The 12,218-nt window shown below is 41.1% G+C and overlaps 1 protein-coding gene across 1 annotated transcript in view; it reads right to left on the bottom strand.

Annotated features, from left to right (window-relative positions):
• nos1 (nitric oxide synthase 1 (neuronal)) overlaps nt 1-12,218 on the bottom strand; it is a 39,022-nt gene that overhangs the window by 24,082 nt on the left and 2,722 nt on the right. The window contains exons 2-6 of the mRNA XM_071535355.1: nt 10,482-10,605; nt 6,991-7,128; nt 2,053-2,198; nt 1,137-1,299; nt 599-690 (exon numbers count right to left, since the gene is read on the bottom strand). Of these exons, the coding sequence (XP_071391456.1) occupies nt 599-690; nt 1,137-1,299; nt 2,053-2,198; nt 6,991-7,128; nt 10,482-10,605 (663 nt within the window). The remainder of the gene's footprint in view (nt 1-598; nt 691-1,136; nt 1,300-2,052; nt 2,199-6,990; nt 7,129-10,481; nt 10,606-12,218) is intronic.

The raw sequence follows: 12,218 nt of genomic DNA, 5'->3' as shown, positions 1-12,218 counted from the left end.
TTGACTGATTTTCAGTAAGCAAAATCAATATATATAATTTTGGAATAACGCCCTTTATGTGAAAATCTTTCGTGTTTGTTTCTGTTGAAGCAGCCCAGACATAAAAGAGCCAGAGCCAGGATGCTGTGCTGGCTCCTATCAACATATGTATCTGAGTTGTCCTTCCACAGCCCGGTCTAAGTGTAGTAATGAGTCAGAAGCCATCCATCATCCAAGAAGTAAATATGAGGTGTCACATGTGATTAGGACTTGGCAGAGAGCGAGCGAGCGCTGAGCAGGTCTGACAAATGGCTGCTTGTTAGCGAGGTCTGCCGCCTCACCAACAGGGCAATGATGGGTGCCGAGACATTGACACATAGACAGGCAGCAGACAGTGTCAGAGATAGTGTTAAGAGACGGAGCACGCATTGACAGATGGACAGCGGGTCACGTCAGGGTAGTAAGAGACGGAGAGGGGTGATGAGATGCACGGAGCGACAGATGGGGATAGGAACAAATGTAGCGGATGGAACAAGGAAAGTTGGAGGGAAGCAAGATGGAAAAGCAGACGACCAAAAGGAAGAGACTTGGGTAAAGGATTTGAGCAGTGTGTTTTCACCTCAGGTTGCCTTTGTTGGTGGCGTACTTGATGTGGTTACAGATGTAGTTGTACATTCCGTGAGATGTTGTGCAGTCTCTCGCATCAAAAACCTGGAAAACAAATGTGGAAATGAAAGTAGTCACTGGGGCTGTCATGTTGGCTTACAGAGAATGTTGTTTCAGAAGAAAGTTGATGTTAAAATAGCGTTGCGTCACCATAGTGCAACCAGTGAAAGAAATCATAAGAGAACTCAATGGAACTCTGTGGTTGTAACACCACTGATTATATCAGCATCAACCATTTAGAAACAACTGATTGAACCAATAGTCAGCCTTTTTATATGACACTATACTGTATGTTCTCATCTATCCTTGGATGTTATACAAAGTTGACATGTTGGTAGAACTTTCTAGTTCCATGACATTTAAGATTAATTTCCTCAGAGTCCATCTCATACTGTAACCTTCCCCACTGTCCTGTCAAACAGTCAAAAGCAGCATGCAAACAGTACAGCAAGGTAGGGTTTAACTGCACCATGACTTTAGGTATGTATCACCTGTAATTTGGACCATTGGATCCTCCCTACACAACGGGCGGCGTTCCTCCAGGCGTGCTTGGCTCCGTAAATCAGTTCAGTATCTTTCAGCTGGTACGTTCCTGACGCCTCGATCTCCTTGGTCACGTCCTCCAGCCTGTCCACATGGGCCTTGGAGCCGTACCTGGAGCCAGGACCGTCACACAGGGGGCAGGAGAATAAGGTGACATGGATATACAGTACAGTAGAGGAGGTATTTACTTTGCTTTTTGTATGGATCCCCAGTGTACTGTAGGTCCACGACTGGGTTTGTTACAATTGTCATCCATAAAATATCCTGCTCATTTGGAAGGGAGAATGCAAAAAAAAAGTGTTTGGTAGAATAATAAACACCCATTACTGTACTAACAAACTCAGGGCAGACAGGTATATGTAATTACACAAACATTTCTCAGACATAGAGCTTCTCTGGAGGCAGAAATGGATCTTTTTGGATTAGAACCACAGTTTTTCAGAGTTAGAGCACACACTACCTGGCAAACTTCAATGGCAAAAAAGCAACTCTGGTCAAAATGTACATGAAAAATATGAATGGCCATAACTTTTTTTCTTTCATTCATGACCATACTAGCCTACAGCTATGCAGCATAGCTATAGGCTAGTATGGCTTTTGAACAATGTGGGAGGTCAGCTAGGCTAATTGGTTAATTTAGATAACATAGTAGAACTTGATTGTGTCTTTCAGTTAGTTGCAAGAGTGCTAGGCTTGATAATATTAGCTTCCTCCTCTCTTATCTCTTGCCTTTTTCACTGTGCTTCAGTCTAATGTTGCTTAGCCAAAAAACTGTGGTTCTTTGGCTCCGCCCATTGTTGTTGATTGAACTAAAACTCCAATTATATTTCAGGGTGCAGCTTCACTAGAGCAGGCTGGGCTTGCCTTTTGATGGAAGTGTAGTACTGGTCTATGAAGTCAGTGGCCAGTGGGAGAAGCTCCTCTTTGGTTCTGACCTCATCTGGTTTGCGGCTGTGCAGGTTGGGCATCATGATGGAGCCTGTACACACATGCTCGGCGCAGATCGGCATCTAAAAATAAAATTGACATCGCAGATGAAAGAGGGTTTTGTGGGATAATTCCTCTTGTTGTTGTAATTTTGTAATGTTCAGTTGGTTCTCATTCTCCCAAATTCAGTTGATGATCCAGGTGATATTGGCATTCATGGTACCTTTCTGTTAATAGCCATGTAAATGACCACAAAATTTTCTCTCCACTATTGAATGAGGCAGGGGTGACCGTGACATGTTTAAATAATCCTGATTTGGCAGAAAACAAAGTGTTGTTTAATCAGTTTTATTTAACCAAGATAAAACGTCTCAGTGGCCTTTAGGATTTGTGTTCACTTAAGACACAGGACACATCCATCACTGTCTCCTGATTGACTGCAAGATGAGAGCAGCATGGCCTCCTATTCATTTTCAAAGCCAGAAACTACCATAGGCTATAACCTCCCTTCTCTATTAATTTTAGATTTCGATTTTAGGCTAAGTGCGCAGTCTCGGTTCTGCTTGGATTGAAATGGATCTAAGAACAAAATGTAATTACAGAAATGCTTGAATGATGCTTTATGCAAATTATGCTTTGAACAAATGGAATCATTTAAAAGACAAATTCAACACTTTAAATCGACTTTCACACTTTAGAGCCATAATTTAGCCAAATGAAAAAAAAAATTTCAACAGATTTTTTTTCTAATAATTTCTTTGCTTGTGTTTTTTCTTCTTCTGCCCTTGTTCACAGAAGGTGCTAAAGGTACGTGCCTTGTGTGTGTGCATGTGTGTGTCAGCCCTAACACTAAATAAAGATTACTTAATCAAATGTATCATAAGCAGTAGATTTTGTAGATACTTGTGAGGAGAAAATGCCAGAGAAACAAAACCATGCATTCCAGTTCCACCTGTTCGTTGGGCTACTCTCTGGCCACAGAATCTTACTCTCTGGCCACAGAATCTTACCATCTTAATATGACACTGAAAAAAAAGATCAGGAATTGACCCCTGACAGGAGGATTTCCCAGAGGATAGGGAAAAGGGTCAAAGTCTCTTCTGCTACTTTCCCTCAGATGAAAGACAAAAAGGTGGAAATTTTGATTAATCAAAATAGATTTTGACTATTTCAACCCCTGTATTCCATTCTGTTAGGATAAATGGCCATTGGCAAGTCCATCACGATTGAAAAGTATTATGATACCAATGATCAAACTGGCGTTACTTAGTCCCATTTAAGCAAATGATCAAAATAAAAGATCAATTTCTGTTAGAGGTTCCTATCTTTTAATTCATACAAGAGAACTTGACTATTTTACAATTCCTTTCATTACATTTCTCAGAAATGGCTGGCATACATGTTAATGAATGAGTAAGTCAGTGAGTCATGGATTGGTTTCCTTCCATTGAGCAGTGACAGAGGAAGAAAGAGCGAGGCGGGAACGGAGAAAACAAGAAACAGACAGATGCAAAGAGAAAATTGCTCATAGCTGAGAGCAACCTTGTGTGGTCAGTGTAATATGATTAGAGCTGAAGTGAGCTGTCACTTTGGTTTGCTGTAAATGCCTTCACCAGCTTGGAGAGATCGAATGAGCGAGCCAGAGAGGATGACAGAAACGGTAGCGCAAGCATGCAGCCAAAGCGGAAATTTGACAATAACCTCAGCGCTGCTAAAATTGGCTGTCTTGTTACACTGAACCACCCACTTGCACTGTCCAAACACTCAGGCGTTGACCCCTCAGCCCATCCAAAATAAACTTCCCTCCACACCCCATCCACAACCCATCCAACCCTCTCTCAAAGAACAAAGAAAGTTCCCTTGAAGCTGACAACAAACACATCACAGCCACGAAAGCCAAGGGAAAAATGGGAAAGGAAATTGAATGAGAATTTGAGACGGAGAGAGAGAGAGAGAGAGAGAAAGAAAGCGAGGAAAAAACAGATAGAAATAAAGGGAGAATAATAAAGACAACAGGAGGCGGAAGAAAGGTAACTGACAACGGGAGAAAACAACTGGGGAAAGATAAGAAAGGAAGACGAACAAGAAGTAGAGGTGACAGAGTAAAAGGGGAAAATGGATGAGTAGCAGGGAGTGTTAAAAATAAAACAAAGGAATCACTCGTGCTCCAGCACGTCCGCTCATCATACCGCTCTGGGCATTCATGCCAGCCAGCTGTCCTTTTCGAAAAATGACGGATCATCCTCGAATACAGCAGCGTCTGTGATATATAATAAATCTGAAGATGCTATTACAGGCCATTCATTGGGATGCACGCAACAGCTTGTCCGATAAGTCACTGGAGTAATTAGGCTGCTGTTGTTTATGGATGGCTGCGATGTTTTGGGGGGATGAATGCTAAAACAGTGGAGCTCACCTTGTGCTTGGTAGTTTTGGGCCATACATAGTTGGGAACTTGCTTGCGTGATAAACGGGCAAAATGGATGGACAGATTGGTGGATAGCTGAAGAGACATGCACATGTATCATCATAGAAATCCCTGTTCTTGCTGAAAGCTCTGCATGCAGCTGTGGCCTGCTGCTGTGTGTTGCTTCATGCTCAAGAGGACATTTTTGGAAATTACTTTTACTCTTTCCAGTCCAACCTGATCTCACACGAATACGTGAAATGAACACAACTTGTTAACACCAAATTACGTGTTGGTGGCACGTAAAGTGTTAAAAATCTGTGTTCCCAGCATGAAACGGTTGTGCGAAGGAGACACGACTATAAACAGGTAGTAGTCTCTCACACTGAAGTAGCACAGTGAGGGTGTTGTGGTCAGGTTGGTGGATGGGTGTATGCCTTTGCCTTCAATGCTGGCGACTGAGTCAAATTTTAATGTTTAGCTAAAGTTTTTCTTGTTTAACCTTGACCAAAGCCTTTCCCTAACCTTAACCAAGTTGTTTTAGTTGCCTAACCTTAACCCAAACCTCAACCAAAGTTGTTTTACTTGCCAACCTTTAGCTGAAAATGTCGTGTCCAATTCATGCTGTTGTCACAGAATCCAATACATGGTGGAGGAATGTAATTTTCACATAATTCATGTCCACAGCATGTAAATCTGCATTTCTGAGTTTGACTTTTTATGAGATCACGTTGTTCCAGTCCTCAGGAACTGTGATGTGTCTGTCAGCTAGCTGTTTGACTAAAATAAATTTGTTTTTTAATACTGCATACCTATACACTCTTTTATTAGCACCCACTTAAGCCACCCATGCTAAAAATGTATGCACTCATGTTAATATAAGACACTTTGAATAAAAATGTCCACCAAATGGTATATGTTTTGTTATAATTTCCCAGTGATGTATTTCTGAAACTGCAACTCCATGTGAGTTGTCCCGATGTGGAGTGGCAATAATCTGTGGGTTTTATTCTGAGTGTTATTGTTTCGCCAGTTTTAACAAGATCTACCGCTCCGTCGTTTATTGGCTACAATTCAGGCAGGAGCAAGAGGTACAGTATATGTGTAGTAGGAGAGAAGACAGTCTCCTTTGAGTAAGCAGATAAAAGGCCCACAGCGTACTGCTTCTGTACATAAAAACCAGGATACGCGTCCTATTATACTTTACTCTGCTTGACTTGCAAATCCTTTATAGGTAAGTCTATGGGGTTGATGTTCATTTAGATTCAGATGCTATATGTCATGATGATCAGTACCTTTTAAAAAGCACTATTAAAACCATAGATATAAATATCATTCACCAATGTCATTCATTCATCTTCTGCTATTTATCAACCTAACTGTACTTTGCACCTGACTGTGCCAAGGCCGCTACACTGGAACGATTCTTTGGTTTCAGTGTATACTTGTAGTGTGTTTAAGTTTCGTCTACTGTCATACAGTTTGTCTTGTCTGGACTATATGTGAGGTCCTGTTACGTTGTGTCTTGAACCTAGTGTGGCAATCCGGTATTGTGTAACCATATTGTAATGTGTAAACACAAATTAGCTACATCAAATTCCTTGTACACCTGTTGTACTTCATTAAAGTGTACGTAATTAACACAACTCTGATTCTGATATTGTCATTTCCATTAGTCTTGGTGTACTCTCAATTATGAACTCCTAATTCTATTACGACCAATTCCACTGTGATCATCTTTGTGGTTTATTAATTATATATACCAGTAGTTCTGCTGCTTTTCACTGTAGCAGAGGGTATATTCAGTATCATGAAATGATTATATTTAAAAGCATGGCATAATGAAACAGGGGCATGTCATAGATTTCATTCGTTGTTACTGTTGGCATAGAAACCCTGGCTGTTAAATGATTTCTGGCTTGAAGCCCTGACAGCAAGATCTTTCTCATCACCTGCCAACATGGTAGCCTAAGGACACTGACACTGACATTGATGTAGACACACAGATAAATAGTACTGTTACTCTGCTGATATTTCACTTAAGTAAAAATACTGGTGTAAAAATCTACTGAAGTAAAAGTAAAAAGTAGCTAATTTAAAATGTACTCAGAAAAAAAGTTAGTCAATTTTTCAGAAAGAGTGCACTGTTAGATGTGATCTTTCCCATGCAATTCTAAAAGGACAAGAGTACAGAATTCAACCTTGATTCCTTTCAACCTGGAAGATTTGGAAATTACAAAATAAAGTGCACAAAGAAAGTAATATTACTTAGTAACATTACTCTTCTCACTTTGAATGGCTCCACAAATTGTCCAGTTTCTGATGCTTATGCAGAGCCACAAAATTTGTACTCTGTACACATGCTTTTTTGTGTACACAAAAAAGCTACTCAATTACAGTAACTTGAGTAAATGTAATTAGTTACTTGCACGCAATGATCCATTTGACCGATTTTCAGTATAGCTTACCTTGCTGGAGCTGTGGTGAAGAGTGTCATTGTAGACAGTGCCACTCTCCCAGTTCTTCACCTTCATGAAGCGGGGACATTTGGAGGGGCTGCCGTTCAGGAGTGACCTGCTGGGAGAGGTCCTGCCTTGGGCTGGAGGCTGGAAAGAGCACACAGGCATTTAACCAGTGGCGGAAAAAGTACTCAAATCCTTTACTTAAGTAAAAGTAGCAATACTTAAAAGTAGAAGTTCTGCATTTAAAAGTTTACTTAAGTAAAAGTATATTATTAGCAGTATTAGCAGTAAAATGCAAAGTAAAATAAAAGTTTGAAAAGTAAAAGTACTCATTCTGAAGAGCGGTCCCTTTCAGAGTGGTAAATTATTAATGCATTAACCTGTAAGAAGTATTTTAATATTGTAAGTGGTCCAGGTGGCGCTAAGTCTAACTACTCTAACAATGCAACATATTTCATGAGCTCATTGTATGTTTTGCATGTAAAACCTTATTCTGCAAAGTAACTAGTAACTACAGCCGTCAGTTGAATTTAGTGGAGTAAAAAGTACAATATTTCGCTCTGAAATGTAGTGGAGTAAAAGTATAAAGTCTCACAAAATGTTAATTCTCAAGTACCTCATAATTTTACTTAAGTAGTGTACTTGAGTAAATGTACGTAGTTAATTTCCACCTCTGCAATTAACAATAAATTGCTCTACCAGGGCATAGTATTTAGGTAATGGTTTCTGGCCTCTAAGCCACCTTTGGCGCAAGCTTTCCCTCAAGTTGTTTATAGTTGAAAGTCACACTGAGGTGGGCTGAAAAGAGAGGCAACCATCCCATTGAGGCTAGCAGGGAGGCAAGGAGAAGTGTTTTTGAATGCTATGGTGGGACACGTGATTGGCAAGCTTAAGATGGATTGTTCTCTCTGGGACAAGTTGCACCACATAATTAATATCTTGAAGTATATTTAAGGGGACTTTTAGAAGCATTCTGAGACAGTGAGATTTATGCAGACCCCCAGCTCTTTCTTCTCAAGGCAAATCAGCTTGTCATTGTTCAGCGCTACATCACTCTCACTGTTTTACAGACTCATGGACAAAAACCACACACATTCTCTCTCCTATCCTCTAATGCTTCCTCTCTCTCTCCCACTCCAAGAGAAAGGTAATCAACATCATTAAACAGTAGGTTGATTGCACGCTAACTCTTGGCTCACTAGTACAGTTACTGACTGATGAATGCCTGCAATTTAGCCTCACTGTTAATTGTAAGCTGTCATAAAGAAAAGCACTGTGTGATCGGCAAACCTCAGTCTAATCAATCCCACACCTTGCAACCTCTTTCATCATTTCTCGTGGCTGTGTGAATTGTATAGTGGAGTAGCTTCTGAACAACAGTGACACAATCATGGTGCTTGCTGTGGAGATGAATACCAACAGTGCCACGCCAATTGAGTCTCATTATTATTTTTTGTCCTCTCAGCGTGGGGAAGGATGTGCAAGTTTGAATTGATTTTGATGCTACACACAGGAACAAGCTCTCACTCTAACAGCAAGAACCCCCACTGTGGGACCAAGGCGTGCCACATCATTATCACTGAGGTCAGGAAGAAAGACCATTGTGCCGTAAAGATAAAATCATTATCCTCAATCGAACAGGCAGGAAATAAGGTATGGATGTAACAGAAAGGAACAATTTAGCATACATACAGGTTGTGTCAAGGATAGAAATGAAATTATAGCAAAAGTTGGGATTCACTACCTCTATGAAGATAATTTAATGATGCCATGTAATGACAAAGCCTTTTCTGTCAATAATTGAGTTAAGTTCATCATTCAATCACCCTTCAATTTAGTCTTTCCTGAGGAAAAAAAAGGAAGAGTAGAAAGAGAGACTGACACTGACAGAGTGAGAAATGGAAGGTGATGTCATTCTTTAAATATTAATTAATATGGTATAGTCAAGTTTTTTTGAAAAAAAAGAAAAAAACGTTCAAGTTTGTTTATTTATATAGCCCTTTATCACATACATGTCTCAGAGGACTTTACAGAGAATGAGCCTAACCTAGATCTAACTAAACACAATCAGTGGTGAACATTAAGATATAGGACAAGCATACTGGTCTGGCATCTTATTCAGTGATGATTATACCTTAGAAAGACGATAAAAGTCAACTTCCTGGCATGGTGGCATATTCTCTGCTTTGAATGGATCATCAAAGGTGGTGGCTGTGTCTCCGGACCTCGCTAACTGGTGGAATTTGACAGAACACTCTACCACCTCTCCTGTGCAACAGGCTTATTAAACATTAAATTATGCAACAGCAGAAACTGCAGCTCGAGGCCTAGGACAGTCCTTCTCCAAAGTGAGAAAACTAATTTGCAGGCCATCGTCGTGTCAGCTAAAATCCTTGCGTGCAATGATAGAAAAATTTTGACTCCAATTTTCAGAAATCATTTCATTTATTTTTTTTTTTTTAAATGATCTTTGTTCCTGTCTTGAGTTGATGGTATAACAAAATTCAGCAATGCGTCATCAGAGTAAGCATCAGTGTCTAGCAAAACACCTGTAGGGAAACTCTTTCTGCTGCATGAGTCAGGATGGTTACATATACACATATAGTACACACACTGACTCCACATCCCAAATATACCTTTCATGGCATTGACGCGTCAGGCTGTGCAGTACACTCACGCCAACACAAGCACACTGTGCAGCCTCAAACATATACAGCATCTTACCACACCATACAGATCCTCTCCAACCACCATCAAGCACGCACCCACATCCCTACACACACACACACACACACACACAAGCATGCACATTAACACTCTCTCTTCCCTGCAGGTCTCAGGGCCTGGATCATTTCAAGAGGGCCGCATTTGATAGAGAGAGATGGATCAGCAGCAGCTGCACGTATTCATTAGGCCTCTTGGAATTATTTTGCCCTATCCGGTCCTATTGACAGGGGCTCGAGCAACGTCACAAGTGGGTGGATAACACGACCATGTGCAGATTACGACACTATGCTCGCCGACCAGACCTTTGCGTCTGTAACGCATAAGATGGATTTAATGCTCCACCAGCTTGCCGCCGGAAGGATCTAATACCTAGGTGATGGGATCTTAAGCAAAGGCTTTAGTCTTGTAGGCTGTGAGGCTACATAGAGGTGCGTGCTCAGTTCTCGAAAGGCCCATGAGCATGAAATGGGCAAATAGTGTGGATTATGGTACATGGGTAAAGAGACATTCGGGCAAAGACAGTCATGGACACACATGCATTACACAGCTGTGGAGATTGACTTTGCCAGTGTGCATGTGAATGCTGGCAAACACACGCACACAGAATAAGGGTAAAGGCTGTTAACATTATTGATCTGTAGGAGAATAGAGATGTCCAGGCTTATGCATATGCATGCTCTCTCTCTCTCTCGCACTCACACACACATACACACAGATAAAGAGACATAAAAACTCTGTCTTAATCATATAGTCGACCGCTTGTTTCTCACCTTGTCAGTGTCAGGGTGAGGGTTGTTGAGCACCACCGGCATGTTGTCTTTCAACAGGTCATCAAGCGCTCTGTCGTTATCTGACACCAGCTGAGGGGACGTGCCATTTCCCATGCCAAGGTCCCTGGAAGTCACACACAATTCGCTGTCAGGTGTGTGCGCACACATCAACCAAAAAAACACACTTTCCTTTCACTTTAAAATCCCAGTCAAAACCCACAGGCACGTAAATGCACACAGAGTAAATGAGCTGACCTTCCTCCTTTCCAAATAAATAAAACATGGAGTTGAGAGCTTACCAAACTGGCGTTGAGTCAGAAAAAGCTTGCACAATGGCTAAGTCATTTACAACAGGCATAATGACAGTAACAGGAGTGAGACCAAATCACAATGCCATAGAATATATATATTTTTTGTGTATATTTTATTTGTCTAGGAAGGTTTGCTGAACACACATGCTCTTTTTCAGCCCGCTTCACACTAATACATAGTCTATAAATGCATTCACACCTGGGAGCTGCCCAGTACAAACACAATCTTCTAATGTTGGCAGCTACACTTGAGCACCTTGAGGCTTAGATGCCTTGCTCAAAGGCACGTCAATAGTAGCTGTTGAAGGAAGCATTACTCCTTCACTTTGTTTCTGTCCACATGTTCCTAGCCCGTCCAGGAATTCAAATCAGGTTTAGGCTTCTGATCACAAGCCTGCTTCTTTGGTCTTTACTCTACATTCAGACTCGTAGGAACTACATCACAATATCGCTACGGAAGAGGATTAGGGCCACGTGAAAATTTTGTTGGAGTTCTGAATTTAAAGTCAAAATTCTGAGATTAAAGTCGGAATTCTGAGAATATACTCTTACTTCAAACTTGGAATTCTGACTTCATTCTCAGAATTCCGACTTTAAACTAGGGAATTCTGACTTTAATCTCAGAACTCAAATACATTTTCCATGTGTCCCTAATCCTCTTCTGTAAATGTCTGATTTAAGACAGGTGATTATTAGCTGTAATGCCAATGGTGTGGCAGAGCATATAACAACCCAAGTACATGACTGGCTGCTAAAGGATGAGGTTGCTTAAAAATGTAACTGTAGCTGTAGAAACAATGCAACCATGGTCAACTGGTTTCCTGACTTTCTGGCAATGTGAACACACAGTCACACACAGCTACCCAGAGAGAAAAACAGGATGAAAACAGAGAGAACTCACTCTGGGCTATAGCTACAACTGGGCAGAGACTGAGAGACCACAGGGAAAAGGGGGAGGGGATTTCCCTATGCTGTTGCTGTTGCTGTTGCAAACCACATGAGACGTGAATAAAGACGGCAAACTCATCAGCATGTGATTTGAAGTTTGCATTCTTCCACTCGCAAACACCCACACACATATTGCCTCCCACTGTCTTTCTGTCTTTCACACTCCCCCCATCTCTCTCATGAGCACGTGTCCATGCTAATTGTAAATCTTCACAGGCATCCCTTCTCCCTTTCACACTCCCTGTCACACTGTATCTCTTCATTGCCTCAATTTGCGAGAGCACATTCATCCCCGCAATTCTGGGGATGAGCTCAGAAATGCAGAAAGACAAGAGAAGTTGCGTGTGTCATCTGTCATCAATTCTGACTCAGACGGGGAGTGTCCGTCTCATATTGGAGAAATTGTAACAGCTTCTGCTCTAAAAACAAGTCATCAGTTCTAATGTGCCATTCTATTCCAGGCAAATAGTCATCAAGG

This window comes from Centroberyx affinis, unplaced genomic scaffold (assembly GCF_046629955.1).
Source record: "Centroberyx affinis isolate AG114_WGS23_722 - 3 ecotype Tasmania unplaced genomic scaffold, CSIRO-AGI_Caff_v1 ptg002694l_1, whole genome shotgun sequence".
Lineage (NCBI taxonomy): Eukaryota > Metazoa > Chordata > Actinopteri > Beryciformes > Berycidae > Centroberyx > Centroberyx affinis.
The sequence above is the reverse complement of the archived record's forward strand: the minus strand, read 5'-3'. Positions and strand labels throughout refer to the sequence as shown.